Source organism: Amblyomma mixtum, chromosome 6 (genome assembly GCF_055824585.1).
Source record: "Amblyomma mixtum isolate Tamu chromosome 6, ASM5582458v1, whole genome shotgun sequence".
Taxonomy (NCBI): Eukaryota; Metazoa; Arthropoda; class Arachnida; order Ixodida; family Ixodidae; genus Amblyomma; species Amblyomma mixtum.
In genome coordinates this window covers 110,312,490-110,325,047 of record NC_143017.1, presented here as the reverse complement: position 1 = coordinate 110,325,047, position 12,558 = coordinate 110,312,490, and the positions used below count along the sequence as shown (strand labels likewise).

Here is a 12,558-nt window from a genome sequence, read left to right as displayed (position 1 = left end):
TTGTGGCAAGTAAATGTGGCACTCTGGGAATGTGAGAACTCTGACTGCATCTACTGGCTGTATGTACTTTCACGAGATGCTGATTCACGTCTGCAGAATGGGGCAGGCCAGAGGTGCACAATTTTAACAATGTTTACACTGCACGTGGAAAAAGAAACAGTGTGATGTATAAGATTATGCAAATGCAGGCATGCAGAAATCACTGCAAATAGTTGCTTTGTTTGAATGTTGTGAATAAGAGTCCGGATTGAGGAGTCCACAGGCGAAGAATCAAAAGAAAAGGGAAACAGTCGAGTAGCTTGAGTCTTCTTTTGTCCATCTCGTAGAGTGTGTCTAGAGCATTTGTCGTCAAGCTCTGACACCCTCGCAGACTCGCAGGATGTGTTAAACCCATATACCAGGTGTTCCAGTGAAGGTGAACCAGAATTTTTATAAATCGGTTTTTGAGATACGAAGGCGGCTTCTGTGGCACAATAATACCTGCGTTGGCGGACATCAGAAAACATGTAAATAATGTTAACCAGTTAGCTGCCTAACTAATTTCTGATAATTAACTTTTTAACCTTAACAGTTAGACTTGTAGCCGATTGTTAGTAATAGCCATATCAGATTTTACAATTTCGAAAATGTAAATATCTTCAGCGCTGTGGCTCAACAAATTTGTCTACATGTGCCAAAATACATGCGCTTTCGATAAGTGTGCAGGCAAAGCAACCTTTCCAGTGCACGACATAACTAGTAGTTAAAAAAGCCAAATTTTGTGAAGATGGAGAATTTGACCGTTTCGCGTGATGGTTTTATTCCAGCAGAGAGTGTCTTTGGAAACCCTTGTCGTACAAGTAGAGATGTTTTGTATTATTTCATTCATTGCATATACTCATGTAAAGTTGGTTAGTGAACTGTTTACCCAGACATTGAATTTTGAACCATGTGGGAGCAGACAACTAGACCAGCGGTTTAAAAAATATCTCGAAATAATGTTAAAAACACAGGGGCACAATTTGTGGGGAAATACATTATCATATAGAATGGCAAATGTCATCGAGTTCTTTCTTTTCTTCAAGTTGCAAGGAAAGCAAATATTGAGTGCCAAATGATGGTGTCTGCCACGCAGGCCCAGCGGTGATCACAACGCCCCCACAGAACCTGACCAAGCTGGAGGGGAACTTTGCCGAGTTTGTGTGTGAAGCACGTGCACTGCCCTCAAACATCACACACCGCTGGTTCTACAACGGTGTCGAAATCTCCAAGCTGACCTGGCTGCAGACACGCACGCTTGTGCGGCAGGATGGCACCTTGTTCATCAACCCCACCGCAGCCGACGACTCAGGTTTCTACACATGCGAGATCTCAAATGGCATCGGCACTCCAGAGTCTGCTACCGCCTACCTCAACATAGAATGTGAGTTCGGCACTGAGTGCGTGTGCACACGCATTCAGGCAGACTAAACATGACAGCGTACGTGCACTGCATTTGATTTCAGTTTTCTTCTCAGTAAAAAAAAAAAAAAACACTATTTACGAGTTCTAAGAACACACTTGGTATTAGTTGGAAACCTATTGCGACCAATTAATTTTTATTTGGTTTTCAGTTGATTCCAGTTAAGCTTTTATAAAAGGCTTCCAACCATTTTTTTTTGGCTGGGTTGACTGATCTGCTGTTTTTTAACAAGAGAGAATTTTTTTTTAAGAACATACTCATGAATGATTGGTAAGGCCTCTTGTTTTCTGAAATTCTGTGAAAAATCATGGAGTCGAGCATCTTTCGTAAAATTGTGTGTCAGCAGCCACATTCTCTTATTTCGTATGATGCCATTGTTTGTAGACGTGAGTGGCAATGATAAAATACAGTAAAAGCTCGTTAATTCGACACTGACGGGACCGCGAAAAATTGTCGAATTATCCGAATGTCGAATTATCGAATGAACAGCAAAAAAACAGTTTGCCGCAACCTTTATTTGGCAAAGAAATCTTGTTATCGTTGCCTGCTTTTTCGAGCGAATTTGAGCGACTACGATAGCTCTAACAGCTGCCAGGTGCTGCGCGGCACACGCACCGTCAGGGATTTTTTCACAGAAGTCCTCCCGCACCGTCAAGGCTTCTGCGGCTTCTTTCACCGTGCACTTCAGCATTTGGGACAACTGCTCACAATCGTCACCTTCCGACGAATCATCGTTGTCAGCGCCTGTCACTTATATTATTACATCCTCGGTCAGCTGACAGGACACAAAGGCGAGGCGCGCAGGCACTGCGCGCTACCCACACGAAAGCAGCGCGGGGAGGAGGTGAAGCGAGCGCAGCTTCTGCCGCTTATCTGTTCTTTCAGCCAGCGTCCGCTTCGCGGTTGCTGCTGGGACGCGGCGCGTCTTATCTTTTCTCTTTATCTTTCCTCTGATCTTCTAACTCTCCTCTATCTGCACTAGGGAGCGGTGGTTGCTCGGCTGAGCCAGTAGGCAGGCCCGTGCAATTTCCTTTCACCCTTCTCTCAGTCGCAACAAAACAGCAAGCAGCCCAATAAACACGCTGACAAAGCGCGGAATTACCAAAAAAGGCGCCGCCTTATGGTTAAACAACCGCGAGCAGCAAGAACACATGGAAACGAGGACACACGACACCAACACGACTGCTGCGAAGCACAAAAAAAAAAAGACGCCAGCCGCTTCGGCCGCCGCCGTGGCCACCGCTAATCTCACTTCCCTCGCCCTCGCTCACGCTGCTGGCTCGTGGCAGTGTTTTTTCGCTCGTGGCAGTGTTTTTTTTTCTCTTTGCTCTCGGCACACCGGCTTGGCGGGGCCGCGGAGTGAAGTCGAATTAACCGACGCACGGCAAAATTTGGTCGAATTAACGAGAGTTTCGCCCCATAGACTCCTATGTATAATTGTAGGGACCTCGCGTGCGCGTCGAATTATCCGATTTTCCGAATTAACGGGGGTCGAATTAACGAGCTTTTACTGTATTAATAATTCTATTAATTTGATCGTCTGAATTCTCTTGAAATGTAGAATCTGGCAATGAATGACGCTCGGCTGATGCCTTAAAGGGACACTGTGGACACTTATATCGAATTATTGCTCTGAGCAGAAATTGATTCTCTAGCTCTTTACGGGTATGTTAACATTTCTCCAGAAGCAGAAGACGCATTTGTGGATGAAAAAAATTGAATTTGAAAATTTTCCTGACACTTGATTCAAACTCATGACGTCCATATCGAAATAGGACTGGTTGCCACCATTTTGATGTGAATCGCAGTGTAGCATAGCCTCTGGAATCTCCATTCCAAATTTGGTGTTGACATGCACGTTTTATTTGTGAAATCGGCAGGTGATGCCGACACCTGTATTTCGATTTCTGGTCTTTTCTAGTTTATAATAGCTCTGTTTTCAGTGAGAGTGGTCTTTTTGGGATTAGAACGCAGTACCCTCTCAATACAGGCCAACTTCAGTTTGCCGTTGGTGTCTCAGCTTGCTTGCTACTCTGTCTGCTGAAGCAAGCCAGCACGTCAGCTGCTGTGGCTCTGGCAGCAGCGTGCTCTTACACTTCTATGAGAAGAATCACAATACAATGCTCAATGTTTTTTTAAATAATCTGCTTCAGAATGCACCTAACCTTATATATTTTGAAGCAAGCTACGAATACAGTTGAACCAGGACATATCGAATTATTTATATTGAACAGTCAGAACATCCCCTTGAAAATCTCATGCTAAAGTATAGCACTGTTGTTTGTGTTTATCGAACTCTCATTCAGCTGAACATGAGGTCTATGTGACGCAAGAAGCGTGTCACTAGTGGTTGTGCAATGTATCGTTACTTCTAGGTTACAGATATATCTATTGCCATTTTTTATGTATCAAATTATCGACCAATAATAGTTCCATATGGGGTATCTATGGCCACTGTCAAACTATATCGCGATCTCCTTCGCATTCGATGTGTCCAGGTTCGACTTATAGCATAATTTTTTTTTTTTTTCGCTGTTCTTCGAAGTACCAACAGCAAGCTCAGCCATCAGACTTTTGAGCTGCGAGGAAAAGGTGACCTCTCAACGACATTGGGTCATCGAGGCGAAGCACATGGCACACACTGGCGAGAAGGAGGCATGGGCCGCTGGGAAAGAAGTGAAGGCAGAGAATTATTAGCACTGAGGAGTAGGGAAGGAGAAAAAAAAATGCATGTTTTATATGTAAGCGTATATTTATTTTGGACGTGTTGTTCCTGCTTAATATTGCAGAATTTTTGCTCCTAATTTGTAGAGTTTAAAATTTTTTCCTACAGAAAATTAGGGACCTTAATGATGAGTGGCTGTTTTCATTACACTAGGATTGTGAGGGTAGGGCTTCTTAAGCCTTCAAGTACAAATAAAGAATCTCTCAGTGGTGCTTGGTTGTGGTGGCTGCTCTTGAGAGCTCTTTCCTGTATGATCCTGTAAGGCAGTCCCGCTTCTATATTTTGTCAACAAAAAGAAGTGTACAATAACTGTGGGTCACTAGCAGGAAGCCATTGAAATGCTTGACAAAGTCCTCCGCCTTATCGACAAAGCAACAACGGCAGCGTGTGAAATAAGTGTGCATATCCTCGTCAGAGCCCACATACATTACAATGCATATCCGTCTTTTATGGTGTTTCTACAAAATATATAAGTTCTGTAGCCTAAGTGCCATTGGAAATAAAAGGATGCTTAATGTGCTCCTACACAGCCACCTTTTCAAGAACTGTAGCAATAAGGGTGCTCCGAGCAGCCGTCCAAGTTGGTTGTTTTGTCTAAATCAACTTCCTACTCCCATGCTTCACCACAAGATTACTTGTACTTTTGATTGAGATATGTATTCTTCCACTTATGTATTGTTACTAATGTTTGTCGTAATATGTCGTTGCATGCTTTTTAAGGCATAGAAACAACCGCATAGCATGGAGAAAGGTATAGAGAAAGAACTGTTGAGCCTATGGCAGCAGGGCTTTTGTGTATGTTCATGAGAACACCCAGACTTAATAGATATGTATTGATTAACACTGAGAAACCAAACTCTTGCTCAGGTCTGAACAAGTTACTATAAGCCTGCTTGAACATTACTAATCAGAGTACAAATGTGTAATATGCACATAAAATACATGAAAATAACAAATTTGAAAATCTTCAAAGCAACAGCAATAATATGCTTGTCAAATGTGTGATGTAGAGCTTGTGTGACGAAACGAAGTATCTTCTCATTTGGCAGTGATAATTATAGTATGAGTAGTATCGGAGCAGTGACTACTGGTGGTTCCAATGATGTCCAAAATGAATTGATGGGTTTACATTTTTTAAAGGTATTTTCAGTAAGGCAGAAATGGAGATTACATGTGTTCATGCTGTGTGTCATTATTAGCCCACATCTGCATGTTGCTCTGTTACAGCATCATAATGTTCAATGCAGTAAAATTGCCTGCCAAGCTCGGTCATAGGATGCTGTTTCATTTATCTCAACCCTGGCGAAAATCTTTCCCAGCCCAACTGGTTTATGGAACAATTTCCAGTTGGTTCCAGTTGGAACCAAATGGAACCCATTTGGTTCCAACTGCATGTTACTTGGTGTTGATGTTGTGACACATTGTGACGTTGTTGACGTTGTGTTGACGCATCAGTGACGTTGTGAAACAGGAGTATTTGGCATGGCCTTCCTCACGGCTGGGCTGCAAGTGGCAAAGCCATCGTGCGGTGCTGACAGCTTGCTCCCCATGTGCAGACCCAGCGCGAGTGAACTTCACGCCCGCCTTCCAGTACATGCCGCTGAACCTGTCAGGAGTGGTGCGCTGCTACATCCAGGCCAACCCACCCATCCAGTTTGTCACCTGGTTCAAGGACAACCGGCCTTTCGAGGCAAACGCCCTCAATGGCGTCGTCAACCTGAGCAACGGTTCACTGTTCTTCCAGAGGGTGTCATACGAGCACCAGGGGCGCTACCTGTGCTCCCCGTTCAATATTCACTCCACGGGGGGTTCCTCTGCTGTCATGGAGGTGCTCGTGCGAGGTCAGTGCAATTTTTTCTTGGTAGCCACTTCTTTGCCCAGGGCAGAGCGACTGTGTGTATTCACAGACTCACCAAAGGCATTTGAGTTTACCGCTGTTGGTCTTACTCACGTAAGCAGTTGGCTGCGAGGACACTTGGTGTATGCATCATTCAGATGCCTTCAGTAATAATAATGCCTTCAATTTTTAGCAGATAGGATGAGGAAAGCTAGGAGAAAACGGTGGGATTACTGCTTGACCAGCTTTTGCCTCTCCTACAAAAATACATAGTCGCGTGATTTAGTATGGTATTGATCTGGGCTAATTCGTAACTCATGATTAAATGAACTGAGCTAAGAGACACGGACAGAGTAAGACAATGCTGCGGTTGCCTTGCTCTGTCCTTGTCTCTTTGTGTTCGTTACGTCGACTGCATGATTTACTTGCCCCTAACTCACTCTTTGCTATAACTTCTGCATGCAGTATGATATTGTTACACTTGCTGAAGTATTCATATTTTATGTCCCACAATCACATGGTTTGACCATGTTAATCTCGGGCAATATGGACTCAGTAAAGAACTTGAACTTGAATAGAGGGCATCACTGGAAGCTACATAACTCGTGTGCTATCACAGCCTCCTTTTCCATGTCTGTCCTTTTCCTCCTCAAACAATGACTCGATCTGTGAATCATTGATTCCAGTGGGTCCCGTGCATGTATTCTACAGGAAATGAAAAAAGGGGGCATCTCTTAGGGTGTAAGGTCTGTCTGTTTCTGTGCATTCTTGGTGTGATTTTCGGTACTGCGTGCTTTATCTCAATTAATTCTTATTAAAGCAATAGAAAAGTTGGTGTGTGCTTGAAACCTTGCATTAGGTGGATGTGTTTTCTTCAGATTTGTATCAGACCTTGTTTACTGTTGCTTGGCAGTACCTGTGTTTTGTGAAATGTATTGTTTTCGCTCAACTGAGAGATGAATTTGTACTGTGCCCCCTTTAGAACCGCCCATGTTCTCAGTGAAGCCTAAGGAGCTCTACCAGCAGCCGAAGAATGCAGAGGTCACCATGCCTTGCGAGGGCAAAGGTCACCCAACGCCAACCATCTCCTGGAGGAGGGTGAGCCATTTTCATCTTTTCTGCTGCACTTAAAGCACTCGGGGCTGGCGAGAAGGCGTCGAGGCTTGGAAAGCACACATTCAAAAATAATGCCTGGTCTGTGGGAGTGTAGCTGCACTGTACCACATGACAGAATTAATCATGCTCTATGCGCGAGTAAGACTCCTGATTTGTTGATTGTGTCTTGTAACTCCCCAAGAAAACAGAGGGTTCGCTTTGACAGTGATGAAGTGGTGAGGAATGCCTACAGGGCCTTGTGTTTTTTTTTTTTTTGCATTGCGGTATTAAGGCAGAAGCCTTTAATGCCTCATCGTTGTAAGCAGGAGTTGTCGACAGAAGTGTCATGCTTTTCAATTGGTCGAAATGGTCGTGACGTCTCAGTGCCCGAATTTCAAATAGGGCCAATTGTACTTTGGCTAGTAACCATGCAACCAATTAAAGGGATGGTACAGTGATGCTCCAAGTACAATAAATGAATAAATTAGCAAATAAAGCCGAGTAGGAAATCTGTCAAGTTGGGGAATCAACCAGGGTCTCCGTGACCAGCACGCTAACCACTCCGCCATGCCAGCCATGCCAGCTCCATGGTTTCAAAAGGCGCCTCTAGTGAATAGGGTGTCTTCCTTCCTTCCAGAGGTTCAGGTGTCCACCGACATATGTGAGACAAATATATTTCCTTCCCTCAAAAACCAATTTATGAACGAGCAAGGCGTAGAGCGAAGGGGTGATGGCGTTCTGTGGACTCGCTGGCAGCGTTGCAAGACGCTGTGGGGTTCCACTCTTAGAGGCGTAGCTTAACATCTTAACCACACATCAGTGACACAAGCAGCAACTCCGCTCTTTAGGCTTTTGCCTCACCGCACTTTAGGTCTGCAAAGCGCCCCCCTGAATTTTAGCTGTGACTGGGTAAAGGACCTGTTTGTATTGAATAGTGATGGTGATGGCATGTATGCAGGCGGATGGCAAGAAGCTCCCCAAGGGCCGCCACAGTGTCAGCAAGGGCAAGCTGATCATCCACAGCCTGCAGAAGGAGGACCATGGGCGCTACGAGTGCGTGCTGCAGAATGATGTGGCCACCCTGGTCACCAGCACCCTGCTGCTGGTTGAGAGTGCGTCTTTCTTCCCCTCCTCCTCATTCTTTTGTTCTGCCAGTTACCTTGGATAGCCCCTAGGTGTGACTAAACGGGGTGGAAGAAGGAAAAAAACTACATCTATGCTTTACTCCAAAAATATCTTGAGCAGCATTACTTGACTGAGGGTGGCAGTTGAACTTAAAGGTGCACTGAAGAGGAATCTGAACTTGTCTTCTTGCCGCGGGAACTCGATCTACACGTTCCGAGCTTTCTTAGAAACTTAGATTTATTGCCCTTGTGGCCGATTTTCCTCAGTAAATCGAATTAATGTCCGGCTCCCGCCTTTTTTTTTTTAATTCTCCCCTGTACGGTGGGCGGAGTCGACCAACGTGGGGAGCGCCTTTCACCCAGTCCCGTGGCGGCTTGCCGCTCTGCCATCGGCGGAGTAATATGTAGTAGCCCGTAGTAGCATATAGTCCGCGCATATTTTTATTTCTTCGGGCTTATTTTTCGGCTATATTATCTGCGAATGAAACTATTTATTCATGGAAACCTAAAAAACAAAATAAAGCGAAAGCAAAGCCTCCACGAAGCTGGCTGAAAGGCACTTCATGCGTTGGTCGACTCCGCCCACCGTACGGGGAGAATTCAAAAAATAAAGGCGGGAGCCGGACGTTAATTCGATTTAATTATGGAAATCGGCCACACAGGGCTATAGGTCACAGTTTCTAAGAATGCTAGGAACGGGTAGATCGAGTTCCCACGGCAAAAAGACAAGTTCAGAATCCTCTTCAGTGCACCTTTAATGCAGCACAGGAAAGGCCTGGAACAGGCCTTGCTGCAAAAGATCATGCAGTGTCATCTGTCCATTGCCACAGCAACTTTTTAAGGAGACAGATATATGCTCTATTTTAGTAGTTCCTTGCTGTGCTGCCAAAGCCATGAAACATGCAGAGGCAACGTTCTTGTGCTGAATATAGTTCTAGTATTAAAGGCTCCTCCTTGATTACATAATCACTATGTGTACAAGTTAACAAATACTATACTGAGGCCACAGAAGGCATAGGCAAACATTATTTATTTATTATTTCTTTTTGTACTATGGCTTTTGCTTTTGAGAAGAAAGTAATTGTAGAATTCCTTTTTGATACGAGGTAATTCAGAAGGGGTCAGAAGTAAAGACAGCCACATGCCGCCGCTGGAGTCCCAACTTGTGGCTTCCGACGTCGCCTATAGCGCTTACCAAATGAGCTACAGTGGTAGTGGTAGCAGCAGCTATGCTACACTACAGTAAAACCCCGTTAATTAATTCTTACTTCAAGAGTGCTGCGATAGTGCCGGTGTCGCTGCACTTTTAGGCCCTGTTTGAGCTGCTGCATCTCATCAAAATGAAGGTGAAGCTGTTCACGATGGAAACTTCCGGAAGCCAGAAAAACAGCTCTCGCTGCCATTTCATACCCTTGTGAGAAAATGCATAGCTGGTGCCAGAGTCGCTGTCTTCAGCGCAGTTGTCTTCTTTACTGCCACCACTTGATTCAGTGGAATCACTGTCTTCATCATCCTATGGAGGCACATAGTTCTCTTCCTCACTAAAATTATGTTCACTTTGGTTGAAAGCCTGGCAATTTTTCGATAGCACACTGCGAGAACGTGACCATGCTTTGCTGCCAGCAGCTTGCAAACAGAGCCACAGAACACTGGAACGTGCCAAACCAAGACACTCATGCGCTGCTTGTAATGTGAGAAAAAGCAAAAACTAAAAACAAGTTTATACACTCTCTGCAAGATGGCGCATCCTGTGTGGCAAGACAAAATGTGCGCAGTTCATCCGCGGAAAAGCTTGTCGAATGGTGCTCGACAAAGGACCACTATGGCCGAGTCATGTTGTCGGGCGACCCCAGTTAAGACCACAAAGGGTTAATGGCAGCATTTGCTTCCACATGTACGGGTGGGAATGTTTTCTCATACAGGCAATGGTTTATTGTAAAGTGAAAGTGCTCTTGGCTTTCATATCTGCACGGGAATGAAATGTAGTTTATCTGCTGGGCATACTATATTTAATTTCTTCTGAACTAATGAAGTTTTTTTGTTTGCCATTTAAGGGGGGACACTGGTCTTGAAAAAAAAATTTTTATTAATGAAGTCACAGTTACTAAAATCTTCAGGGATTATGTATTTTTGTGTGCTGATTCTAAATATGTCATTTAATTTCATGTAAAACAATTCCTTGAGCACTTATGCACTTTCTATGCTAGTATTTTGCGGAGAATTTTGAAGAAAATTTGCTGCAGGAAACTCGCTGAAATGTATGCCATCGGGTTCTCTTGACACCAAGGAATACAATAAGGGTGAAATTGTCTTCCTGCCTGTCATAGAACTTAAGTTATAGAGTTTTGAAGTTGTCGCTTCAGAAATGAGAAGGAAAGTGTGTATTCCTGTTTCTGAAGTGGCAGCTTCAGTACCCTGTTACTCAAGTTCTATGAGAGCCAGGATGATAATTTTACCCTTATTGTATTCCTTGGTGTCAAGAGAACCCAATGGCATACATTTCAGCGAGTTTCCTGCAGCAAATTTTCTTCAAAACTCTCCGCAAAATACTTGCATAAAATGTGCATAAGTGCTCAAGGAATTGTTTTACATGAAATTAAATGACATATCTAGAATCAGCGCACAAAAATACATGTTTGCCAAATGTTTAGGGGAATCCCCCAAGGTGGAGTAGATTTGTAATAAGGGAGTAATTACTCATTTGCATCCACCCGAGCGCAGCCATACGGCTACAAAGGAAAGCTATACAGCTTTCTCAGAAACTTCGTAGTTAAAGAAAAATTCGTCCTGGTCCGGGGTTCGAACCCAGGACCACCGCTACACCGGAGCAGTCGCTCTACCAATTGAGCTAACCAGGACGGCAAGCTTATGCTGCCACATGTGCCCTGGAAATTTCATAACTATGACTAAATTAATAAAATTTTCTTTTCAAGACCAGTGTCCCCCCTTAACTGCATATGGTGTTGTTGCATTGCTCCCCCATTCCCTATGTAGTGCGCTATTGGTCCTTTAGGGTACTGAAGTAAATATATTTATAAAATCCTTTCTTTCCGTCATGGTATTGACTGTATATTTCGAGCTGTTCAGGGCTAAGGGTTTCAAATTTTAACTTGAACTACTTTCTTGGCAATTTCTTTTTATCTTGGCACCTTTCTTGCCATTGGCGAGACCATTTTGAAAGCTTCAGTTCTAGCTCTTTTAGTGCTTTGATGCATTCTTAGGTAGCAGGGTGGTGAGTATCCGTGTGGTTGGCTCTTATGCAGGCACTACTCCTCATGCACCCACCAACGTATCGGTGAACACGAGCGCCTTTGCTGCCACTGTCTCCTGGCTGCCTGGCTACGACGGGGGCCATCCACAGACCTACGTCCTCTGGTGGGCGGTCTGCCTCTCTGCATGGGTTGGAAGATTGCTTGGGGGATGAAACTCTGCTGTGTACATTTGTGTAGGCACTGTAGTCTGTAGAAGCGCAGAAAGAAAAAAAAAGCAATACCGTAAGCAGTATAAAAACTCTGCTTTTGGCTATATATCAGGGAATTAGGTTTCAGTACACATTGCCAAATGAAAGAAAATTTTTTACATATTGTGGTCTCTTTGCATCAATTGTTGACTGATTATTTTGTGCGGGGAGTCTCGACCATTATTTGCAGAAATAAACAGGCCCTCATATTTTGTTCACTTCTCGGGATATCACATCCTGGAGGTGAACAAAATATATGAATTTGGTATTCTTGAGTCAAACAAATTACAGCTAAAACAAAACAATTTGTTGGGGACAGATATCGCTAACTTACATGAAAATCCTACCAATTCTCGACAGAGTGCAGTGAATGCTGGCACGTTCTACATCCATGCACAAATTACATCTTTCAAGTGCTTAGTTATTGTCTTCTTCCTCCATCTACTTTAAATCAGTTTGAAGTTATGCAGCAAAATATGCCTACCCATTCTTTTAAAAGTATTCGAGGTATATTTTTCTGATATACTTGAAGTATTGTTTTGATAGATTTTGGTTTTGATTTTAAGCTAAGAGTATTCTTTTTGGTAAAGTGCCTTCTGTTATTTTATCTGCACTATGTTACTGTGTTGAAGTGTTTTTCTATTTTTCTTTCTGTTGCACTCACCTTGCAATATCATGAATATTGTACACATTTTATCTTCTGCAGTGCTTTGAGTGTATACAGTGGAAATGGTAGGTAGGAAATGGTAGGTGATGTGACGTGACCCAGCAGCATGGGACACATCAGATCATCATACACCACTGATACCACTGGCAGGAAGATTTTTAAATCCAATTTTCTTGTTGATAATAAATGCATGTTTTGCTGCCAGGCAA

At 43.7% G+C, this 12,558-nt stretch overlaps 1 protein-coding gene across 3 annotated transcripts in view; it reads left to right on the top strand.

The window, feature by feature from the left end:
- LOC149340024 (protein turtle-like) overlaps positions 1–12,558 on the top strand; it is a 65,255-nt gene that overhangs the window by 24,758 nt on the left and 27,939 nt on the right. For all 3 annotated transcript variants that reach the window (XM_089548769.1, XM_089548768.1, XM_089548767.1), the window contains exons 6-10: positions 1,115–1,402; positions 5,723–6,007; positions 6,986–7,101; positions 8,057–8,210; positions 11,486–11,597. In XM_089548769.1, coding sequence (XP_089404895.1) covers positions 1,115–1,402; positions 5,723–6,007; positions 6,986–7,101; positions 8,057–8,210; positions 11,486–11,597 — 955 coding nt within the window. The remainder of the gene's footprint in view (positions 1–1,114; positions 1,403–5,722; positions 6,008–6,985; positions 7,102–8,056; positions 8,211–11,485; positions 11,598–12,558) is intronic.